The sequence below is a fragment of the Typopeltis vanoorti genome, chromosome 5 (genome assembly GCF_054136105.1).
Source record: "Typopeltis vanoorti isolate ZY-2024b chromosome 5, IOZ_Tvanoo_1.0, whole genome shotgun sequence".
In the NCBI taxonomy this organism is placed as follows: domain Eukaryota; kingdom Metazoa; phylum Arthropoda; class Arachnida; order Uropygi; family Thelyphonidae; genus Typopeltis; species Typopeltis vanoorti.
Window position 1 is genome coordinate 123,825,242 of NC_143553.1, and position 26,617 is coordinate 123,851,858.

General features: G+C 35.3%; 2 protein-coding genes across 2 annotated transcripts in view; one reads left to right on the top strand and one right to left on the bottom strand.

Moving 5' to 3' along the window:
• LOC150106777 (uncharacterized) overlaps positions 1-398 on the top strand; it is a 28,077-nt gene extending 27,679 nt beyond the window's left edge. The window contains exon 18 of the mRNA XM_090393479.1: positions 87-398. Within this exon, the coding sequence (XP_090249605.1) occupies positions 87-278 (192 nt within the window). The 3' untranslated portion in view covers positions 279-398. The remainder of the gene's footprint in view (positions 1-86) is intronic.
• A 10,462-nt stretch (positions 399-10,860) lies between these two features.
• The window catches only part of LOC150106778 (peroxiredoxin-2-like), a 90,699-nt gene continuing 74,942 nt past the window's right edge, over positions 10,861-26,617 (bottom strand). The window contains exons 6-7 of the mRNA XM_090392697.1: positions 24,615-24,745; positions 10,861-11,133 (exon numbers count right to left, since the gene is read on the bottom strand). Of these exons, the coding sequence (XP_090248823.1) occupies positions 11,045-11,133; positions 24,615-24,745 (220 nt within the window). The 3' untranslated portion in view covers positions 10,861-11,044. The remainder of the gene's footprint in view (positions 11,134-24,614; positions 24,746-26,617) is intronic.

Consider the following 26,617-nt stretch of genomic DNA (forward strand, 5'->3'; position numbering starts at 1 on the left):
AATTATCATTAAATTACAACATCCATATTTATATGAATTGCTTATTCACCAATTTGATTTTTCAATCTTGTATTTTTCTCTTTAAGGTCGGAAGCACTAGCAGTCACTCTGCATGTGATGAGGCCCTCAGTTACTGTGGTGTGAAAGATGAGAAATATCCCGATAAAATGCCAATGGGTTTCCCATTCGACCGTGTTATCAAGGCACGTTCACTAGCTGGCTTCAAGACTCACAACATGTCATTTACCGAGGTCAAGATCCAGTTTACAGAACACTAATTTTTTGCAGCATATTTTTTCGATGCATATAGCAAAATATTAGCATGCAGTCTCCTTAAATTGGCCATGTCATAAACTTTCTTGTTATTCTTAAGTAATAAAATTAATTTCTTCGCTCATGTGTGGTCTTAACTAAATTTATCATTTTTTTATAAATACATTAAAAACAATAAACACAAATATAGTCAATAAATAAAGATGCACTCCCAAAGGGCTACAATAATCTAGAAAACATTTGAATGGAACTAATTAACATAACAGAGCATTACCTGGAATATTACATTAAAATCTTTATTAAGACAATACTGTTCTGGTGTACAAGGTCCCATTTACATTTTTCTCTTCTTCAGCTATCAGTAAGAGCAGTGAAATATAGTGTTTCTGCATCTGTTATTACTATCTATAATTAAGAATAGTTAAAATGCTTGAGTTAAATTTCCACTAAATACATTTAATGGTTTTCAGTTTCTAGTGAGTTGACAGAGCTCGTACCAAGAATGTTATTATAAGCTATCATAATACAAAGGGTTTTTCATCTACAGTATGGTAATAGGAAAGCAGAAATTTGAAAACAGACCAACTTACGGGTTGTCCCATTATCCAAGGGATGTACTACTGAAGTTATAATGTAACAGAACGTTATTTATATTAGCGTAACATAGAATACAATCAAAAATGAATGTGTTTCATTATTACTAATTTCTATACAAGAGTTATGGTTCAGTCAACTCTCACTATAATTTGTGAAATTATTATAATAAACTATAGAATATTCCTGCCCAATACCTCACCATCAATGATATTCTAAAAGGAGATTCATTACAGCAAGTCTTCCCCTATATAATGAACCATTCTTTCGGTCATGATACATTTACTATAGTGAGAGATGTTTGATTTAGCTGCCCAGAAAACAATAGAAACTAGAATCGCATTTTAATTATAATCATCCTCTGAATAAGCAACAGCATATTCTGTTCATTATGTATCTAATACTGTATCATGTATTGGATGATGTTATATACATAATGAACTTGACTACAATCTGTTTCAACATTTACGTATATCATATAAGTAAAACCCATTTATTACTTGAAAGGCCTTAAATTATTATTATTTTCGAACTTATTCAGTTTGAATTACCAGATGGATGTTTCTACTTCTTCTTCTTCCTTTTTTACGTATTAGGAATATGTGGTCTGTTACGGGGCAGTCCTTAGCCCTTCCAAACCATACCCGTCCCGTTAACCCTATACTTCTCAGAGTGTCCTATGTCTGTAGATGCGTTTGTTCACGGGAACGAAAAACCCGACTTTCTGGACGAAAAAAAAAAACAGGTTACCTCACCTTTAGTCGAAAGAGATAAAGGTTCCTCATGTCACGGATGGGAATCGAACCCAAGTCTTTCCAACCAAAGAAGCTATTTCTACATATTACATAAATGTATTTACGTTTCAAAAAACTTGAAAATTCATTTATATGACATGTAGAAATAGATATTTGTACATCACTCCCTGTTTTCCAATGAAATATACTAACACACATTCCTGTCAGTACATATATATATACTACTGTAAGGCAAATAGATATATCATAGACCTGATTAAACATCAGTACAGTATCACATAAAGAACTCATGAACTTCAAAAGAGATATTATCATAGGATTAGTGGGGTTTCATGCAGTACCAATATTATTTGTCCATGATATTGTATTTAAAAAAAAAAAAAAAAATAGACTGCATCGCCAAAATTCGACTGCAGGCAACGCTGTCAGTTGATGAAATGTAAAGGTGCTATCACAATCAAGAAACGCAAGGGCAATAACTAAATTAATTGTTTTATCTTCTTTTGTGGGAAATGAAGATATCCATTCCATCTATTAATAGGTCTAGGCATGTCTTTGATCCTCTGCAGTACACGTTCCTTTTTAATTAGTGGATTTTCATATGGGTTCATTTTTGGTATATCTCATGAGTGAGCCCATATTGATTTTTATCTTTGATACATTCTAAAGTGACAGCAAGCAAACCATGTTTCGGGATGCATGAATTGCGAGAAGATGTTAACAACATACATGTTAAGATCCCTATAGGAACTTTCTTAACAGTTGCTTTCTCAGCATAGGAAAGTTTACCCCTAGATGCTGGTACTTTTGTGGTATACCGTTTCCTCCCCTACTGATAAGGATGCTCTGCTTGGTTTTAATTTTTTTTTTAATCTCTTTTTCATCCTTTCAGCATTGGCATGCACAGTGATCTCCCTCACAATTAGGGCATTTTAGTATTTTGCTCTTATAATTTTTGTTCTCGCATCTTTGACTGCCACAGATAGCAGAGCCACAACAGGCAGTCTGGGAATACCCATCCTTCTGACATTCAAAGCAGTGCAAAGCGTTTGTGATGTTAAGCCTAATTGGACAGTTCAGATATCCAGCTTTCACATACCTTGCTTGTTTTGGTGTGTTGAATGTAAAGGTGATATTCCTGGTGAGAAAGAAGGTACCCATCTCTACATAGGAGGATACTCCTTATGGCTATCACTCCTTGGGTCTTTCAATTTGGATCAGATCTCATCATTGGGGACATTGAGTTAGCCTCACTTCAATATTACACCACTAAAAAGTTTAGTTTGATAGGGGGGGGGGGGGAGTGACTGATTTGCATACCTCCAAATAGACGTGCTTCTGTTGAATGCAAGATTAAGAAAGATGGTATATCTGTTGATGTCTCTGATGTTTTCTGTTTATTTATTTTTTGATTTAATGTTCCAAATGCTGAGGACTGTTAAGGGCCCTAAGAAATAAGATAAAAAAATTATTAATTCTCAGAAAGAAGTTAATTGAATACCAGAGCTCCCCCACCCACCACAGAGCTACACATGAACGTTTAATCTCCAACAAGCAACGACTTTGCTTGTGAGTCGAATGCCAAGGTTACCGTTGACATTACACTGCCACTACAGCAGCCTTGGGCCCATGTTAAATGAAAAAATACAGCTTTTTGTTGTGTTTTCCATTAAGAAGCATGCTATTCAAGGATTTTGCTCTTTGGAGATTTCAGACTGGCCTCTCATGGGAGCCAGCTATTCAAAACTGCTGTGAAGTTAGTGAAATCCTTAATCAGAACCACTAATAAAAGGCAAAGGCTCATGACAGAGTTCATGATGTGTCTGTTACCACTGACACTTTTTCAGAAATGCCATTACATTTCAGCTACAAGCAGTTGGATGATCATTCCATTTTACTAGTTGGCAATGATATGTGAGAAAATAACTTGGTGAAATTTAAAATTTGACATCAATTTAAAAAAAAAAAAGTGTTTTAAAGTCAAAAGGGAAAAATTCAGGATATATATATATACTCAAGTGGTTAAGTGAATTCGTTCTGAAGGTTTCCACGCAAGTCAAATAGTGCTCAAATATGATGCATGTTTTGACAAATGTGTTGATTTCTAAAGATAATTAAAGGTACAACAGGATATATTTGAAAATAAAACTTCAAGAAAATGAAAGTTTATTCAGTATTCTATCAAGTACATAAATATAAAAGCAAATATAATCATAAGAAAATTAACACAAATGATATTACATATTCATTATGAGTATATAATACTAGAGGTACCCCCAGTTATAAACAAGTTTATAGCATGCAACAGTATTTTCGGTTTTCTCTTATATAAGACATCTGATCTTTGGCATTGCACATCTTCAATCGAAATTATCAATGATTTTTGTCCATTTCTATTGTCTTTCATTCTTGGAAATGATCAAGGATTGCATTGGCTGAACTTTTTGTGTGCTGAATAATGGGAACTTTAGCTTTCATAATAGTTTTTCATGTGGTTTAATAAATAACTTCTAATTTTAGTCTCTGCACTCATAATGCACTTCTGTCATTGTGAATACATGTGGTCTCATCATTCTTAAATTTCTCTCATACGTATTTAGGGTTTATATTTTGTTTACGATAAGTATCTACCTGGGTTCACTAACATACAACTTGTGCTTTAGAGGAAAAAAAAGTGATTTCATAATCAGTTTACTAGGAAAGACATTAATTATATTAAAATGGAGGATATTATGGATACAACCATATTTTTAATCCAAATATAAAATAAAAAAAAGTTTTGAAAAATTTACCAGAGAACTTATAAGAATAACCTTCAGCATCACTTTGAATCTACTTTCGTTTGCACTACTTAAAAGACAAGCTTTGCCTAGGAGGCCATACGGTCGCCCAGTAAAACAGGGAAATTCTCTGGTAAATTTTTGAAATTTTGCTTTAAAGTTTCTTTCTATATTTGGCTAAAACATGGCTGTATCTATAATATCCTCCATTTTAACTTACCTATGCTAAACTGAATCCTTTCTGCTCTATCTTATAGCCATCTATTAGAATGGCAAAAAAACACAGAGCCGAAATACAAAGTGGAGGTAGATAGATGGTGTTGCTAGTCGTAAGTCCTGTAATCATGTATCTACAAATCCTTGTAAGTTGAGGACTTACTGTATATATATATATATTTTTTTTTTTTTTTTGAGTGGCCTTATTTTCTCAAACTTTAAATTATAGCTTATAAATGGAAGTATATGTGTATATATCTCATAATAAATGAAATTAAAAGCATACAAATCCTATATTCAGTAGATAGGAAATGGACTTACTTTCAAATTATCAACCTCTTTTTTGTCCGATTTAAGTTTTTGAAGTTTTCATGTATTTTAGGTGGAAGTTTTCATCAATTACTATGAGATCACTACTATGCTTACTGGAAGCTTGTGTATGTATGGTCTCCAAATTAGGCTAGTTAGATAATTTGGAACAGCACTAATGTACTATAGGTTATATTACTTGGAAAGTTATGGCTAATCAGAATACAAGGTAAAATAAGCAAATACAGTATTACTAATATTTCACCTCCAGTTACTGAACTTTTACTGCTATGTTATAATAAAACATATCTTTAAGTAATATGAGCATATAAACCTTTTGTGGATGGAATTAATATGAAATTAAATGTATACACACAATTATTTATAGATAAATCTATATATATAAATTCTCAAATAGTTGATACCATATTAATTAACATAGTACAAGACTATTAGTTAAAAGAAATTATGACTATACACTGAGATATGTGAAAGAAATGCTACATTTTCTATCAAGGGATTATGATTATAAACCAAACTCTGGATGTGAGACATACTTTACCAGCTGAAACTGAGTACTGTTGAGAACTATATACAAACTAGCTACATGCATTCAAAGCAGTTCTAGGTATCATTCAAAGAGACCTTAATGTAGGTTTCTTTGAATGATACCTGTTATATGTTGTAGTGCATTCTCATATTGGTAATGGATTTCATTTAAGAGAGCAGATATAAAGAAGGCTAGTTTGAATAACAGTTCATGGGTAATGAATCCTATTCCACTGGGTAAAAGGATTCATTACCCAGTGTGAGACCATCACCTGCTTATCGGAGCCTGATTCATGTTGGTCTCTAGAGCAGGGTTTCTGAAATTCTTCTTTCTTGTATTTTTATTTAACAAAAAAATTCTCATCAACCCACCCACAGTATTGATGTACTATAGTTCTACAACCTTTTATAAATGGAATTATATTAAAAATATATCTCCTAACATAAGGTACTACTGTTTGCAGTGATCTATACATTACCTGTTAGTCTGCATGTTTGCAGTCTTTTTGGAGTATGATTATTACAACAAATGGCTCTATGTGCATTACTGGTGTTTTAATAATACCATATTTCTGTGCAAGGTGGTGGCATTAATTAATATTTAGGTATCTGTCAGTGTGTTCGGAAGCATTGTAGATAGCAAAAGAGCTGCCTGGGAGTTGTAATATTTAGAAATGGCAGGTAATGGTTGGTTGCAATTTCCACTGTACATTTTATTCTACAGTTTGGACTGTTTAGGTGTGTTCAAAACATGAAAGTGTCCTGACCATGTGGCCAAACAGCAAACATGAACACATGAGCATACTGCATCCATAGAGAGGGTGTAGAGCAGCACAGCTCAGTGCATTTCTTTCATAACTCTTTGCAGTCAGATGGAGTAAAAAAGAAGTGAAATACTATTTAGGAAATCAGAATAGGATGCTATTAAGAACATTCCTAATTTAAATAAAGTTGGCTGCAAAATACTAAAAAATATTTGGGAGATATTGTCATCCTTTGCTGGCAACAGCATACCTGGTCATCCCTGACTGCATCCAGGAGGAGCAGTCAGGGATGTATCAGATGAGTTTGAATATTTTCTATTCTTTTTGATCTACACTACATGTGTTTGTAATCTTGAGAATGCCTTTGGGAGCCAAAAGCAAAATATTGATAACACTGTACAGTGTTATCAATGTTTCTTTTCTTTTTTTTCATATCGCATTTTGACCTCTAGATATGAACCGTGATGCTTTTCTTTTCAAATGAACTGCCTGTTTTACATTATACTTTTTTTTTTTTTTTCAACTTTTTTATGCACATTTAGCTGAGTGCACGCTGAACCATCTCTAGTGTAACGATTGTTGTTACATCATATTTATCTGAAATACAACAAACGCTGCACATATTTGCTTTTTTGTGTATTTTTGAATCTGGGAGAGATTGATTTCCCATAAGATATAATGGAAAATTGTATTTCGAGATACGAACCGTGGTCAGAAACGAATTAAGTTCGTAAGTTGACTTACCACTGTATTTGCTTTTCTTGTTCAGTCTGATGTGATATGCCATGAGAGTTTTGTAGTAATGGCTAACCAACATGCAATTCTAAATGTGTATCTCAATAGTACAGCTGAATTCTGAAATGGAATTGCATAAAACAGTTCTTTTTGTTTTGGAATTCCATCCAAAGTCAATAGTAAAAAAGTAGAGCTATAAAGCTAGCATATTATATCTTAATTATGTGTTGTTCTGTCCAATTAGGTTTTTGGAGAATGAAAAACCTGAGTTTCCAGTAAGGGAAAAAACCATGCCTCTGTATATGACCAGCTAATCCACTTTCATTAAGAAGTGTATAAAAGAGCAGTCCAGGCAACAATACTGTTCTTACCTATGTATGTTCATCCATTTTGAAAATGGATTGTGTTGCTCTGAGAAAGTATGGCAATTGACACATATGTAAGAGAAGGGGAATATATTCTGATGTAAATAAACATATTCGTTTGCCATGATCCTCAAAATATCTCTAAATGCAATATATAGAAATATTTTATGGGATACAATAACATATTGAGGGATTAAGATCAAAGCTAGAATAACTGGCAGGGTGCCTCTACATAGCCTTCTAAAGAATGTGGAGAATATCCAGAGCTTCTGATCTAATGTCCAATCCTCACCTTGTGTTGAATCATAGAAACTGAATAATGAAGAATGAGCTGGCAATTTGGGATTTAGCTGACCAAACTGTATTCTTCTATACTGGCTTAAACCAAAAGACAATGATGGCACAAAAAGACATTTGCTATGCTGTTGCATTAATTAAAGAAACCAATTCTTAAATTCTATAATTAATTTTAAGAAACGAGTATTTCATATTCCAAATAAAAACACAGTTCACACATCTTAATTCTTTTCTTTCATCAATAGTTTCATCTTTCTATATACATTATATATTAATAGTTATGAAATTCATGGTGCAATCAAGAGCTCTAGCCCTAGTTTTATGATTACGAAATTCACATATCTAACACACACTACACTGCCACTTTGGCACATGCTCATGCACCAGAAAGCATCATTCTAGGTGGGAGACTAACATGGAAAACTCTATCTGATGATAGAGTTTTCCATGTTAGTTATTTCCTTATTAATAATTTTAATAAGGAAATAATTAGGAAATAATTAGTTATTAGGAAATTATTAATATAATTTCCTAATAACTTAGGAAATTATATTAATAATTTCCTAAGTTATTTGTATAATTGAGTTCACTGCATAAACAAATCATGTTCATGATATAATCACAACCTTCCTAAAAATGCTTGATACTATCTAGAAGAAAATGATATATAGATAAAAGATGATGCTTTCTCAGTCTCATTTCATTCTCTTTCTCATGTTATTTCTAGCCTGCTGCCAATTTCTGGTTAACATCCATATGCAGTTCAAAGTTTCAGAACTGACTTCTGGTTCTCATTAATTCCATCAACCTCTTTTCTATGAAACAGTCTTTTTCGCACTATTTTTCTCAAGGATTACAACCTATAAGGTATTTAATAAATGTGTCAACAGGTTTCTTTTTTCTCCTTAACCACTAGTCTACACATATCACAGATGTGCAATAGGTTTTGCAACATTGTGTGTATGGGAAATAATTAAGAAGTTGGAGTTGGATAAACAGATCACTGTATAAATATTTAGGGTCCCTATCCCTTTTCTATAGACAGATTTTATGTGATCACCACTCAGAAAAGGTTATTGTATGGTAGTAGTGTTAGTAAACTAAGTATTAAATAATCAAGATACCTTTGCTTTATGGATCAAACAAGGAATTTTTTCAAGACACCTCAAGCCTCCAATAAGCAGGGTAGTGATTTCACATTGGACAATAAAATCCAACTGCCATTTTAAAGACATTCACAAACATCCATACTAGCAACATATGAACACTTGCCGATCGTTTGGAGAATGTAAATGCTATCAACTAGGCTAACAAGGCCAGAAAATATGACCAGATGTGATGAAATGTTTCCATGATAAGTCTGCTGTTAACAACAGAATAACCTTCAAATATTCTACATAAAAATCTAACTTGTAGCATGAGCATTTTTTGAACTAAGTTAAAAAAAAAGAAGAAAAAAAAAGATATTTTAGAATACTATGCATGACAAGAAATGGTCAATGCATGTATACATGTGCATATACTGCTTCACTCACTATGCTCTTAATGCATTGGACTCAATGGCCTATCACAGCCAATAAACTCAGAGAAACAGAAAATAGATATCAATTATATCTATTCTCTGGCCAATGTGTCTGTTTTGCAGGAGTTTCCAGGAAAAACTTTTTTTTTTTTTTTTTTTTAATCTTTCCTCTACATGAGATAAACTATTTCAATTCTGCAATGTATGAAATATATACAATTACAACCCTTCAATGTAATCTCCTGCCATGTTTCTAAATTTGTGGGAACCACTGGATGCCATCAGCAGAATGTTGCCTGTTGACATCAGTGATAGTGCGACCTACTGCTTGAAGAACCTCTTGCACATCACAAAACTGCAGGCCTGACAGGAGTTTTCATTTTGGGGAAAAAGTCGAAGTCATAAGGACTCTTATCAGGTGAATAGAGAGGATGTTCTGATACTTCCCATTACCATCTCTATCACCAACTGTTACACACGGCATCGTGCATTGTTGTACAACAAACAGGGTGGAGAACCTGTGAAAAAATGTGGTCGCTTGTTCCTTAAAGCCCAATGCAAATGTGCTCCAGAAATCAATAGCACACTGTGCATTAACAGTTTGCTGTTGGGGCACAACATGAAGAATGACACCTTGAACATTATAAGTAACTATCAACATGACTTTGGTTGATTCCTGGCAAGTTTTTTCAGATGGGGTAATCCTGATTGGTGCCATTCATTGGATTGTCTCTCTTCAGCTCAGGCTCATAAGCCCTTCCCCAAGTTTCATCAATGGCTATGATACAATCAATTCAGAAATGCATCCCCTTCACATTCATATTTTTCCAGATGGAGGCCAGCAACTGCATACCTGTGTCATTTTTGCATCTCAGTAAAGTAATGTGAAACCCAATGAGCTGAAATTTTTTGGATGTACTGAGCCTCTCTTTTAGGATGTGCCAAACACTTGTATCCCAGTTTTTGGCCAACTGGTATTCAAGTCTATTGCTGATCAACCACGAGTCCTCCTCGAACAAGTGCAACGCATTCATCTAAAATAGTGGATTGTCCTGCATGTGATTATCATCCAAGTGATCTTATCCCACACGAAATGCACTGACCCATCTAACAACAGTGTCTGGTATACTTTCCTAAGGCCACGATAACAGTTGCTTACGGTTTTTCCTCATGCAACCTTGAGCTAGGATCATAGGCGGTGTTATCTTGTATGTACAGTACATACAACTAGCACCTCTATCTGTCAGGAGTAACATTTGAGTTACCGACTATGTCTTCTGACAGTGTTGCCACTACTTTGTTTACAACCCTTGTATGAGATGAGCTAACTCACCTATAGCTGAAAGGCTCTCAGATAGGATTCAAACAAGTCTTTCTACAAAGAGCACTACTGCTGCTAACTGAGCTATGAAAGTTGTGTATGTGTGTGTGTACTTGCATGTATTTATTAAAAAAAAAAACTCTTCTAGATATTATGCCAAATACACTGTTTCATCTGTTGTTTACAATCAATTCTCATTATACCCAACTTGTATGGGATATAGGAATGGTTTATTATAAGTGGGCAATCTGCTATAATGAATTTTATTTTGAACAAAATTACATCTATGGGTCTTGGTTAATTAGTCTGTTTAGAGATTAATAGTCCATTATAGTGCACGAATTTGTTACAAGTGTCCACTATGGTGATAGTCAGCTATATATGCTTTTATTTCATTTTTTATTAAGAAAAACAGTGGATCAATACATATTTTACAGTTATCTGAACAAGCCAGAGGTGACATCTCTATAAAGAACATAATTTCATTCAAAACTAATTAGTATCTCCAAAGAGACTAATCGTGGTAAATCAAAAATATAATTAAGAGCCGTTTCTTTCTGTACTTCATTTATTTACTTTCCCAAAATATTCTTTAGATTTTTCAGGATCAGGCTTGATAGTAGGTGAATCGGGTTGCCATCCAGCAGGGCATACTGAAATAATAATAACAGATAATATAAAGTAATCTATGGCTGGTTGTAATGTTATCATCATGAATGCCATAATATATATATATATATATATATATATATACTGGTAATAGTATCTGAGAATTTGACTGTAATGAATATGACCATGTTGCCACCTATTGGTGAGAGTGATCATAAGGTCTTGACCTGGGAGGTGGCTAAAGGTGTGAAATTTGTGATTAAGACAGGGTATATGTGGAATTACCGTGCTGGCAAGTATGACAAGCTTAGGAGATTGCTTGGATCAGTGCCATGGCATGTACAACTGCAAGGGCTGGACGTCGATAGAGCATGGGAAGTGATCAAAGAGCATTTACAGGAGGTTATGGCTGATTGTATACCTAAGGTCCGAATAGTGAAACAAGGAGGGGTTAAATGGATGAATAACACCATTAAGCTTGAGCTGCAAAAAAAGAAACAACTATGGAGGAAATTTAAAGAAAGGGGTGACCTGCAGGCACACGAACGGTATAAAGTACAGGCCAGAAGGGTAACGAGTGTGGTAAAAACAGCAAAAGCCGATTATGAAAGGAAACTAGCTATGCAAGCAAAAGAGAATCCCAAACAGTTCTTTCAATATGCTGCAAGCAAGAAAAAAACTGTACATGGCAAAATGATTTTAAGGAATGACGATGGTAAAGAGTTCACTGAACCAGTCGATATAGTGGAGTTACTGAGCGCGCACTTTGCAAAAGTATATCATCCAGGAGGTGACGTTGAAAAAATGAAGGAACCATTAGTTTATATGGGAATTGTGATGAATGAAGTGGAGGTTAATAGTCTATTACAGAACCTTAATGTGAATACATCTGTGGGATTGGATGGTATACCGGCACGGGTCTTGCATGAAGCGGCTAATGAATTATCAGTGCCCTTGACCATGTTGTTTAATCTGAGTCTCAGGTCTGGCTTAGTTCCGAAGGCATGGAAAGAGGGGAAAATAGTCTCACTGCATAAAGGAGGATCCAAGACTATGGTTGCAAATTACCGACCGATCAGCATATCAGGAGTCGTTGTCAAGGTCTTGGAGAAAGTAGTCAAGGGAAAAATACAGGAATGGATTGATGAAAATGAGATACTGTACAGAGGACAGCATGGCTTTGTGAAGGGTAGATCATGCCTCAGTAACTTGCTCAAGTTTTATAACAAGGTGACGGCTGAACTGGATAAGGGAAATGGGTTTACAGTGATACTGCTGGACCTGGCAAAGGCGTTTGACAGGATACCACATGGAATTCTAATCCGTAAACTACAACATATGGGAATGGATATAGGGTTGGTGAGATGGATAGCTGGGTGGTTGATGGAGAGATAAAGAGTAGTTTATTCAGGAGTAGAGTCCAAAAAACGGCCTGTGACTAGTGTGCCACAGGGTTCTGTTCTTGGACCACTGCTGTTTAATCTGTTCATTAACGATATAGGGAAGGGTCTAAGTGGGACAGTTCATTTGTTCGCTGATGATGCAAAGTTGGGTAGGGCGATAGTGAATGCAGAAGATGTCAAAGTCTTGCAAGATGACTTAGATAGATTGGAGTTCTGGACTAAGGAGAATGGATGTCAATTTAATGTGACAAAATGTAAGGTTATGCATTTCGGAGTGAAAAGATTAGCAGCAGTATACCACATTGGTGGAACTGTACTCCAAGAGATTGATGAGGCCAGGGACTTGGGAGTGTTGGTGGATAGGGAGATGAAGTTTAGGGGGCACATTACGAAAGTAGCTAAATCAGCTCATCAACTCACTTGGTTGTTGAAAAATACCTTGAGCAGAGAAAAACAAGTTATTGTACCTCTGTACCGAGCCCTGATAAGACCTCATCTCGACTACTGTGCCCAGATTTGGTCACCTCGGTTCCTTCTTGATGGGGAGGAGGTTGAGAGGATCCAGAGGCGAGTGACTAAGATGATAGCAGGGCTATGGAATGAACCATATGAGAACAGGTTGAAGATTTGTGGGTTGCAGAAACTAGTTGATAGGCGGAAAAGGGGAGACATGATTGAGACATTCAAATTGCTAAAAGGATTCTATAGGATTAATTCAGATGATATTTTTGAGATCAGGACTGGTGGTGGGAGAACTAGGGGACACCCATGGAAGCTGGGCAAGAGCGTGGTTAGCAGGGGTGTTAGAGCTGGGTTCTTTACTTTTAGAGTGGTAAATGAGTGGAATAAGCTGCCAGAGTCTGTTGTGGGTGCTATGACAGTGAGCGAGTTCAAGGCAAGGTATGATAGATACTGTGAGAATGTTGAACAGCTGCGTGAACATGATGTTTAGGGCCTCCCTCGATGAGTCTAAGGACTCCTGGAGTAGCCCATGGTAATAATAATAATAATATATATATATTCCTCCCCCCCTCTTTTTTTTTTTATAAATAAATGCAGTAATTAACAGACTAGTAACTTTCTGCATTTATTTGAATTACTGATTACCCTGTATTATATGTCCAGGCTGTGACTAAAAGACAATTCACCTTTTATGAAAATCTTAATTCAAATCTTATTTTTTAAAGTATAGCTCAAAAGAAGAAAACAATTAACTCGTAATATGTAATGAATTTATAATGTACAGGTATCCCTCGATTAACGCGGTTAATTAATCCCTCGATGTTACTGCGTATATCAAAATCACGTTAATCAAATCTAATAATCAATGGTAAAAATTACAATTCATCCATTATCGATTACTGTATTAATAATTCGTTTTATATGGTACTCTTTTAGGAAAGATAAAAAATGAATGCCATGTAAATGTTTAACAAATACTTGTACCTACATTATTTACTGCAATTTTTTTTATCAAAAGAAGTTATCAAGAGTCGTTTCAACAGTTTTAGTTTTCTCTTATCAGCATAAATTCTACGATAACAAGCAAAATGACTCTCCAGACCTCGGCAAACAAGCAATAAAACATAAAGAAAAAGCACTGCAAATATAATACCTGATGGTACAAATTAAGTAGATATTGAATTCAACATTATTTCATAGCCGAATATAGAAACTACAAGAGTTTCATGCCGAATATATAGAAACTAAAAGTTTCGGCAGATGCAAGCATAAACAACCTTATGTTTATGCTTGTTTATGTTTATACTTACTCCACCACGTAGTAAAGGTGGAGTAAGCTCCTTTACTACGAGTTGCCTTAGTATTTTCCATAAATGTAAAGCACATCTCCTAGAGGACATGTATGATAAATAAGCCTTTGGCTCTCTATTTCAGTAATACATGATGGTTTATTTATTTTCAGTTACAATCTAGAAATTATTGAACAAAGAATAAAAAAACAACAACTAAACCATACTATACTGACATCGGTCGCAGTATATCTCTCAGATACAATTTACTGTCAAATATCACAAACCTTTACATAACACGTATTAAACCAAACTGACAACAAAAACCAGTGCGGAAGAATATCACTCATAACATATGAATGCACAGCTCATGACCTCCAGGCTATACATTGAATTGTGTAAGAATATATATATTAAACATTTTGCATGTATCTGTCAGATCAGCTGCGAGCTCCACAAGTTTAAAGGCACGTTAATCAAAACTCTTGTCGCATATACCAAGGGATTGCCGCAATTAATTTCGGTGAGTTAATCAAATCCCACATTAAGCAAGGGATACCTGTATCTATAAGGTCACTAGTACAGAAAGATTGCTTCACTATAAGAATGAACCCATAAGAAAGAAACGAAAATTTAACATATGCATTCTCATATATATTTATATCAATTATATATATAAAAAAAAAACCTATTTACATTAAACCACATCATATATTCCTTTCTCAACTATCATGACAGAGTATTTTTAAGGCAAGCACACTGTCTAGTGTACTTAACTTAATGCTCTTAAATCCTCTTCTTATCTTCTGCTAGAAGATAAAGAATCTGAAAAATCCTCATTAGGATTTTTGATACTAATAAGTCTTCTAGTCCAGATTGTATCCATCCATTTGTGCTAAAATGTTTGTGCCCCAGAATTAACACTCATCCTGTATCATCAGCATCCACCGAACAGTAAGGAAAACAAACTTTTATCCAGGCTATTCCTAAAAAGATAAAAGTCGTCATACAGGGCAATCAGAGAGCCATGCACATCAAAGTTGAATTCGTCTATAGATGGCACCCTAAAACTTTTGGCTCCTATCATGTAATGTGTCAGGTATTGGGTGCCCATTGCATAGTTTTGTTTAAGAGGAAAGCGAAACGGTACTTTCCCAGGAGTAACGAGTTGTTACTCCTGGGAAAGTACCGTTTTGGAATGTTGTTTTGCCTGTTGTTCTTATCCAAATATTGTGGAGAAATTTTATCAGACATATCCCGACTCTGTTGTTCCTCGAAATTCAACAATTACGAGATTAATTAAATGCTTTTAGAACACAGATTAAGTTGCAGACAAAAAAGCACCATGGAAGACCTTCCATTTTGACTGAGACTAAAGTGATTGCAGTATATGATATGTTGCAAAGTTCCTTCAAAGAATCTTAGAAAACTCTCTGCACAGATAGGTATGGCATATGGCAGTACTTGGAGAACCACCAAACAATTAAAGCTTCATCAATATCATGTTCACTCAGTTCAGGAATTGAAGTCACTGGATAAAGAAAAACATGTTGTTAACTATAATTTTCTTCAGCGATGAAGCGTGGTTCCATCTTAGTGGATACCCTTAATAGCCAAAATAACAGAATATTGTCATCAGAAAATCCTCATGTTTTCTATGGAGTGCCCTTGCATTCTCTGAAAATTGGAGTGTGGTGTGCAGTATCATACTTGCATTGTCGAACCCATTTTCTTTGAGATGATTGAACAGTGCACTGTACCAAGACATCACCCAGTTCATGGCTCTCCTTGAGATTGAAGAATATGATTGCTGTTTTCAGCAAGATGATGCCACTTGCCATACATCTAACAAAACAATGAAATATTTTTGTAAGAGTTTCTTGGTGACAGACTGATTTCTAAAGGACTCTGCACCCCCCCCCCCTCCTCAAGGTCACCTGATTTGTCATCTCCAGATTTCTTCTAATGGAGTTACCTGAAAGATAAGGTGTATGAAAGTAATCCTCACACAGTTGAACTGAAAACAAACATCACTGAAGCAATCAGTAATTCCATGCTTTGACAGTTTGCCTCCAATTTGGTAAAATGATCTCATTCATGCATTGAAGAAGGAGGTGCCATTTTGAACATTTGCTTTAGTAATGTTATTTACTTTTGCCTTTGTAAAAGGTACAGTTATAAGCTTTGTTTTTACCAATTTAGTTCCATAAAGTTTGTCACTAATATTGAAAAATTCAATTTTATTTATGATGTGTGCAACTTTTGGATTACTCTGTACAACTAGTGTTCCATCATCACCTCAGTACTCATGAATAACAGTTTCTTCACTATCTACAGACCTATCAAGTTATTTAGCAATCACTAATATGGATTCCACTGTTTTTTTTGTTCTACAGCAGATCCCTTTGTTAACCTTATCCTTCTGGACACATGCCAAGGAAAGATTTAGAGATGACGATGTGGTCATCGCTCTTGATATTTGTAAGGCATAAGATTGTGTCTGGTATCCAAACTTTCTCAACAAGCTACCATCTTATGATCCCCCACCTGCTCTTTGTGACTGGATTGCGAGCTTTCTCCCATTAGTAATATCACTTGAACTCGATCAATGATCTTCTCTAACATCAAATCTTATTCATAGTTTTGCAGATGACAGCACTTTATTCCTCTTCTTCATTTGAGAAACCTTGTAGTGCTTAAATGTTTTAAAACACTGATTTTTTCGCCATTCTCAAGTGGGGTGGGGATAATCTAGTGAATTTCAAAACAACCCTGTTTTATTAACCAGAAGAAAGATTCTACTTCACTCCCTTTTCCTTTTAACAATATTTAAATTCAAGACCAGTTTTCCCTTCTTGAGCTGACATTCATATCGAACTTATCCTGGCATAAACATTTTACATTCATAACCTCACAATCTCCAAAATAATGTATTCTTTTCATTCAAAACACTTTCTTTCCCATTCGATTTCTAATATTTTATGACAAATTTGAAATCTAACCAACTTTAAAACACTGTTTTCACAGTGTATACAATCAGGGAAGGTTTTTGAGTACTCACTCCCAAAACCTCCCTAACTGTATACAGAAGAGGACAACCACTTAAGATGACCCTCCCTGCTCAGAAACTTCCTCCAGTCACCTTCTCATGGGTGCTCTGTTTTTGAATTACACCTTTTCTTCTAGGACTTTCATGGGTAATGCTCCACTGAAATATCATTCCTCCATTTTCCTCTAATCATATATGAACATAAACAGCTACTGGTTAATATCTGAACATAGTTCAATTCCAAAGGAGCCACAAGATTCATCACTTTTATGATAGGTCTTGTAACCTCGTGTGTGGTGGTTTGCATTGCATACTACCAAAGAGAAACCACATTCGGCATAGAGAAAAACAGCAAATTTGTATCTGTAGATTATCCATTTGCATGGCTTGAAAAATATACTTTTTTGTTATCCATATGCAATCTTGAAATCCATTTTAATTTTGAATTCAAATCAAATCTAGAATTCACAGAATTGAAATCTAGAAAATTCATTCTAGACTGATTAAAATTGGTATAAAGGAATATTTAAGAAAAAAATAACTTACTTTTTGCACCCTTTTTTTGACACTTAATATATCAATAAAACTGAAAGTAGAATGTCTGATGGACACAAGGTGTTTGTTGTATCATGTCATATTACACTGTCTCTAAAACAACTTAAGATTTCAATGAAATATTAGATAAGGATTCCTTAGCAAGAGAGCCTCTGTAGCTCAGTCGGTATTTCCCTTTGGTCAGAAAGACCTGGTTCGATTCCCATCCATGACATGAGAACCTTTATCTGGTCTCTTTAGACTAAAGGTGAGTTAGCTGGTCTCATACGAAGGTAGGGTTTTTTTTTTTCATCCAGAAACTTGGGTTTTTTTGTCCCTCAGAACAGGCAAACCTGCCCTGTGAACACACATGGATCTACAAGTCATGAATACTTTCGTTAGGGGATGCTGCAGAGAAGTGACGAGCCGGCTGCATTAATTCATCATAAACCCCTCATTAGGGGACTCAAACCCATCCTAAGGAACGAAGGGAATGGAATGGATTCCTTAACAAACTATATGTGTGTTGAATGTACCGGCAAATAACTGGCGGAAGTCTGTGACGGCAAATAATAGAATGTTCGTAAACGTCAATAAAATGAAGGAGCGAGTGCTGTATGGGGATTTGCTATTAAGAGGTGTAATAATTGAGAGTTTAAAGAAGTCGTACCAGCCGGGTGCGAGCATAAAGGACATCAGCGAATCTATTCTACTGCAAAAACAGAGGGTGAAAGAGATGATAATCGTGGCAGGAACGAATGATTTGAAAGAGGACAAAATGGAAATGATAGAGGATGTGAGGGAGTTATTTGAGGTAGCAAAAGAGAAGAGTGAGAGAGTTAGGATGGTAAGTATCATACCGCAGTATGACAGCGAAGTGTTTAGAAGGAGGGCCATAATTGCCAATGACTATGCGTGGGTTATGCATGGAGAGTGGTGTGGAATTTGTGGATGTGTGGAATGAGTTCGATGGGCGAAAGGACTTATATAAGATGGATGGGTTACATTTGAATGGAGTTGGTGTACGGAGACTTGAAAAAGTGCTGATGAATGATGTGGAAGGGAATCTAGTTTCCCTGAGTCTGATGTACAGACTCAGGGAAACTAGATTTATTAAGAGGGGGGGGAGTAGATATGCAGACTTTAGGGAGGCAGTTAAGTGTATGAATGAGTATATTATGCCCGAGCGAGTACGACGGACAACAAATCAGAATGGGATAGTTAGTATAAGGCATCAAAGTAGGGATGGGACAAATGGGCTTCTGCGATTCATGTACACTAATGCCAGGAGTATTAGGAACAAGAAGGAAGAGTTTTTGGCCATGGTTGGCACTTCCAGGCCACAGGTTGTTGGTATTAGTGAAACATGGCTGACAGAAGATGATAAAGCTAGTGGGATTGAATGCGACGGGTATAGTGTGTTCAGGAGTGACAGGGTGAATAAAAAGGGGGGAGGAGTGTTATTGATGATAGCTGATGAGCTTCAGCCAAGGAGTATAGAAGTTGAACTGCAGGATGGGGAAAAAAGCACATTTGAGGCTGTTTGGTGTGAGATAGAATCTAGCAGAACAAAATATACAATTGGGTACTGCTATAGACCAGGTGATGGAATAGATGGTGGGGATAGTATGCATAAGCAAATAGAAGAAATGAGTGGAAGGAGGGTAATTATTATGGGTGATTTCAATTATGGTAACATTGACTGGAAAGAGGAGAGGGCACATGGGAGGAAGGAATTGGATTTTATGCGGTTATTAAGGGACAACTATCTACGGCAACATGTAGTGGAAAATACCAGGGGGCAGAGAGTGCTGGACCTAGTAATTGCAACTGAGAATGTGGCTGTAACAAACATGACTTGGGAGGTGGCTAAAGGAGTCGAATTTACAATTAAGACAGGGTACATGTGGAATTACCGGGCTGGTAAGTATGACAAGCTTAGGTGTGTGCTTGGCTCAATGCCATGGCATGTAAAACTGTAAGGGCTGGATGTTGATAGTGCATGGGAGGTGGTTAAGAACTGTTTGCAGGAGGCAATGGTTGACTGTATACCAAGAGTCCGAATAATAAATCAAGTAGGGGTTAAATGGATGAATAACACTATTAAGCTTGAGCTGCAAAAAAAGAAACAATTGTGGAGGGAATTTAAGGAGAAGGGTGACCATCAGGTGAAGGAACAGTATAAAGCTCAGGCCAGGATGGTAACAAGGGTGGTAAGAAAAGCAAAAGCAATTACGAAAGGAAATTGGCCATGCAGGCTAAAGAGAATCCCAAACAGTTTTTTCAATATGTTGCAAGTAAAAGGAAAAATGCTCATGGTAGAATGATCTTAAAAAATGCTAAGGGTAGGGAGGTAACCGAATCAGTCGATATTGTGGAATTACTGAGCGAGCACTTTGCAAGAGTATATCATCCAGGTGGTGACTTTGCAGGAATGGAAGAACCAACAGCTTATACTGGAATTGTGATGAATGAAGTAGAGGTAACTAGTCTATTACAGAACCTCAATGTCAATACATCTGTGGGATTGGATGGTATACCAGCTCGTGTCGTACGTGAAGAGGCTAAAGATTTGTCGGTACCCTTGACCATTTTGTTTAATTTGAGTCTCAGGATTGGGTCAGTCCCAAGGGGGCGGAAAGAGGGGAAAATAGTTCCACTGCACAAAGGTGGTTCCAAGGCTGCTGTTGAAAATTACCGGCCAATCAGCATAACAGGAATCATTATCAAGGTCTTAGAGAAAATAGTCAAGAGGAAAATACAAGATTGGATAGAAGAAAATGGGATACTGTATCGGGCACAGCATAGTTTTGTGAAGGGTAGGTCATGCCTCAGTAACTTGCTCACGTATTATAACACAGTGACAGCTGAACTGGATAAGGGTAATGGGTTTACAGTGATTCTACTGGACCTTGCTAAGGCCTTTGACAGGATACCACATGGAATTCTAATCAGTAAATTACAGCATATGGGGATGGACATAGGGTTGGTGAGATGGATAGGAGGGTGGTTGACAGAGAGATATCAGAGAGTGGTTTACTCAGGAGTAGAGTCCACAAGACGGCCTGTGACTAGTGGTGTGCCACAAGGATCTGTTCTTGGACCACTGCTGTTTAATTTGTTCATAAATGATATAGGAAAGGATCTGAGAAGAACAGTTCATTTGTTTGCAGATGATGCGAAGTTGGGTAGGGCAATAGTGAATGCAGATGACATCAAAATTTTGCAGGATGATTTGGATAGATTGGAGGTCTGGGCTAAGGAGAATGGATGTCAATTTAATGTGGCAAAATGTAAGGTTATGCATTTTGGGGTGAAAAGATTGGCGGCAGTTTACTGCATTGGTGGAACCGTGCTCCAGGAAATTGATGAGGCACGAGATTTAGGAGTGTTGGTGGATAAGGAATTGAAATTTAGGGGACACATTGCAAAAGTGGCCAAATCAGCTCATCAAATCACTTGGTTACTGAAGAATACGTTGACAAGCAGAGACAAGCAGGTTATTGTTCCTCTGTATCGAGCCTTGATAAGACCCCATCTCGACTATTGTGCTCAGATTTGGTCACCTAGGTTTCTTCTTGATCGGGAGGAGGTGGAGAGGATGCAGAGGTGAGTGACCAAGATGATAGCAGGTCTGTGGAATGAACCTTATGAGAACAGGTTGAGGATTTGTGGGTTGCAAAAATTGGTTGATAGGCGGAGGAGGGGAGATATGATTGAGACATTCAAATTACTGAAGAGTTTCTATAAAATTAATTCAGAAGATATTTTTGAGAACAGGGCTGGTTGTGGGAGGACTAGGGGACATCCATGGAAACTGGGCAAAAGTGTGGTTAGTAAAGGTGTTAGAGCTGGGTTCTTTACTTTTAGAGTAGTGAATGAGTGGAATGCGCTCCCTGAGTCTGTGGTGGATGCCGTGACAGCGAATGAGTTTAAGGCGAGGTTTGATAGATACTGTATGAATGTCGAATAGTTGTGATGAATATGATTTGGGGCCTCCCTCGATGAGTCTAATGACTCCCTGGAGTTGCCCGTAATAATAGTAATAATAGTAATATCTCCTAATTCTGGTCTGGACAATTTTTTTTTATGATTTTACTTAGTATTATTATATGAAAAGCCAAGTTAATAAAGCTAAATTCTAATTTTCATGCTTCTGCTTTTCAGTCAGTATTATGCTGCCAAGATCATATTCAAATGTTTCATTAATAGGTACATATTTCTGACTTCTTAGAATTCATATTTTATGATTCAATTCTGTGGCACAGCCTCCCTCATGAAGCATCTTCAAAGGACTACAATCTCCAACAGTTCAAGAATATCAACACATTATTCCTGGCCCTGCCCCACATATAGCATCTCTGTTTACTATAAGCTCTTCTGCATTTCATGTCTGTGTGTGTGTGGGGGGGGGAATATATATATATTAGCAAATCAAACAGAAATTTACCATTAAATTAAAGATGCCAAGAAATTATATTCTTGTTTAATTTTTAACAAGAGGACAGAACAAAGTTGACTCTCATCATAGAGAACTCACAGGAATGGTTTGTTATAGGGTGAATTTTCTATAGAATAGTATTATGCCTAGAACGTTGCTTGGAACTTTTCATAATTTGTCAAAATGGGTGAATTTACTATAATGAGAGTCAACTGTAAAACTTTAAATGGTCATTGTTGGGATGAAGAAGTGACCTTATATGCTGAAAGCAGTAGACATAAGAAAACTAAATACTCAGAATTCATGTATGACAAGTATAAAATATCATTTAATGACTGCAAACATTTTGATCATGTTTCATTACCATTATCAATGCGTAGATGCAGTCAAAGAGAAAACAGAATAATAATAATTTAAATTTACAGCGTGTATTACAATTAGAATGCTACAACTAGAAGGGAGAGTTCTATTACAGTTCAAGGAAATGAAACTGTTGACAAAACTTAACACAGTTGTAGTGAGGGATATTATGCAATATAACTTTCCAAAAGCAGAAGCAATCATTCCTATATAATTTAGTTGGTAAATAAGAGCTTTACATCTTTCTTTATATAATCTTTCTTACAAAAAATGACATTAATGTAACACTTTAGTCTTTTCAACTGAACCTTGTGTCTGATAGAACTGGCATCACTGTGGACATCCGATTTATCAGGACTCATGAAATTAAATGCATTCTTGATGCTTTTCTAAACATACTTGCATAAACTGACCTGTCTGTCCATAATGAGAGACTGCATGAACAAGACATTCTGGTAAATACTGAGTTACTAAAGAATAATTTTCACCTAGATATTATAAAGTATATGATTTGGCAACAGACAAGGTATTTTTCCTGAAAAAATAAACTATAAAAACAAATTAAAGATCGCCTACTCCCTATAAGGGAACAAAAAGGCATTAGCAGATTTTATTTTATTATTTATAACAAATTACAGGAACTGCTGTGAATTCTCCAATCTCTCTCTTACTTTAGCAAACTATTATATGAAACACTTTGTACAAAAATTTATTATGTTCTCTCCCATGCTTTTTTAAGTATGGTTCCATTATGTTGATGATATTTTTGCAATTTGGAACTTTTCTTTGTCTGATATCAATGTTTTTCAAATAAAATTAATTCTATCTACCCAAGAATTAACTTTACTCTTGAAATAGAAGACAATGTGTGTCTTCCTTTCTGATGTTCTCATCCAAAGACAACCTAACAGCAATCTTCAGTGGACAGAAAGAACACTAGCAGAAGGAGATACAATGGTATTTCTTCTCATCTCAAAAACTGGGTATAATCAAATATTAGGCATTGCATAAACTTTATACTTCATAGATTCCCATCTCGAAAATTTAAAGTAGCCTTTAATTAAGGCTACTTTCATCTCTAATGTTCAAAATTCCAATATCTCGTAAATAACAGACTATGATCATCATCCTCTTTCTTCTCAAGAGGACACCTCCAGAATTTCCATTCCATATGTTAAAGGTACATCTGAAACTTTCAACATCGTTCATCTGAAACTTTTATGACAAACAAATTTTCAAGTCTCCTTCTGTTCAGATTGCAAATTAACCTTCCTCCTGTACTCTTCAAAAGATAACATCATCCTCTTTCCTATCCAGATGTTCAAAAATTCTTTGTTCATGTGGTTTTGTGTATTGTAGAGAGAGAGGTGGATCTGCACAAGTATATTTAAAAGGGAACAGAGAGCATGATAAATCAAATCTTTTCAATTCCATGGTAGAATTCAAATCCATATTAGAAATGGCATGATAAACAACTATCTATCTCAGTGATTTACATTTATATAATGTAAATCTGAGACAAAGAATAATTTTAATGACAATACTGCACGATATGTTTCCACATTGGAAGAATCACAATTAAATGAAATGAAAAGGGGCCTGAGAGATATAACACTTAAAATGCAGTATAGAAAAATCCTCGAATTCTTAACATTTCTGGAGTATACTTTCCCTAACTGAAAGAGTTAGGTAAAGTTTTTCTTTTTTTTTTAATAAAGCTACAACAGCAGTGTAGCCAGGTAAATTAACAGTGAAGCAACCATGTATGCTTGTCAATTGTGTGTGTATATGCTTCAAGCCAACGTTATAAATAAAGAATGAATATAATTAACTGCCAAATGATAATACTGACCATAATAATGAGGATCGTGGAGATTAATTTTGCATCATGCTTATTTAATGAATTGTGAAGTAAAATAAAGTCAAATGAGCAGGAAGTTTAAAATTATAAATTTTGACTACCTGTAGACAATAATGAAACAATTACCTTCTCCATGCTTTTCTACAAACTGGAAAGCCTTTACTAATCTAAGAGTTTCAGTAGCAGATCGTCCAACAGGGAGATCATTTATAGTTATCTGTTTCACAATACCTTTAGGATCAATAATAAAAAGGCCTCTGAAAAAAATTATTCAATTATATAAACATGGGCTAGTAAAGAAGCAAAAAAAATTAAATTAACAATGTAAAAGGACTATTTCTGTTTCCTGATGATCACAGCTATAAGCCACTGAAATAGTTAACATAAATTAGTTCTTCCTCTTGAAAAATTTAGTTTAATCCTTTATTCAAGTGTGTGCAAACAAAGTTTGCACCTGAAAGTATCTTCAGGACTAGGGTAAAGTGGTACAACATTGTGCTCCCACTGAAGAGACCACAATAAAGGTCGAAACTAGTCTGGGTAGTGGCCCTTCCCTTAATGCATAACATTATACATATCCGCAAGGAGATGTGTTTTGCATTATGGGAGATACTATGATAGGGGTGTTGGTAGCTTGCTCCACCTTTGCAAGGAGTTGCGCAGTGTTGTACCACTTTACCCCAGTCCTGAAGATACTTTCAGGTGCAAACTTTGTTTGCACACACTTGGATAAAGTATAATAAATTTAGTTTAATGATTAAACTAAATTTATTATAGTCTGACCAAGTGAAAAATAAACTTTCATTCATCCTCTTGAAAAAACCTCACTTAGAATTTTTTTAAAGACAGTTATTTTAACTGGCTGTGTTACTATAAAAGCAATTAATTATTACATGTACAACTATGCTAATCAGAAGGTACAATTTGGTACAATCACCTTAGAGCAAATTTTTAATATATTTATTAAATTTAATCAAAACAAAAATAATGAAATTGAATAATATCCATAGTAAGGCTTAAATTAAGAATTTGGCTATAAAAAACATTCTTGCATTGTACTTTGCAATTGCAATGTAGTCTTGTTTTGTGAGTTAGTACAAATTGTCTTTCACTTATCAAAACATTTTTACTTGAATTTATCATGAACACCAGAAACAATGTATTACTTATGTGGTTCAGTGAGGGTATGATATAAAAATGCTTTAATAGGTTTGCTTTTATTTAAGTTTCCTTTCCTCATCTTGAAATATAGGGAGAGAAAGATCATTTGTTTTCCCTCTGACAATTTTTGGGGATTTAAAATTTTAAGATTCTTTCTCGTGTTTATCACAAATGAACTTTGTTTCAAGAGGATAAATAATCATACAGTAGTTAACTCATCTGTGATCAATGTGATATATATATTATATATATATATATATGATATACAATGGAATTATTTTATATCATTACCTGACCTACTAAGCTTTAAGGTTTTATTTTATTAGTAATTTTTGTGTTATTGTTGAATGTGTTTTCCTAGTTTCACCAACTGCAAAAATGTGTTTAAGGACAAATTTGTATTAATTGATGACTTTATGAGTATATACTGGGTAAAACTCCTGTGGCATTTGCTCTTCTTTGAAATGTCTGGGTTTGTTTCCCCTAGAATTGGAAAAAGCTTTCAACTGAAGATGATCTTATATGGAGGTGACAGGGCTTTTATCTTGAAAACTCAAGTTCTTCATCTTACGTGACAAACAAATTGGCTGCAGAATATGTACAAATGGCTGATAATATACTGGCCTTTATTTCAGTCATGATTACAACAACAAAAAAAGCTTTTAATGATTGTATATGCCAATTATATCCAGTTGGATATAATTAATAACTGCAATCATTAAAACATTTTTTTGTTTTTTTAAGAATGAGTTTGTTTACTTTAAATATTATGTTAAAACAATCATCTACTTATGCAGTAATAAAATGGTCTTAAATCAGCTATGTGAAGAATTATTATATTTTCCTATCTAGCAGCAACAGAAAAGAAGGGTAATTTTTGATGCATTTATTATTATTATTATTAAGTGACACCTCCAGGGTGCCCAAAGTCTCATTGAGGGAGGGCTCCTACTCTACAACTCAGTTCT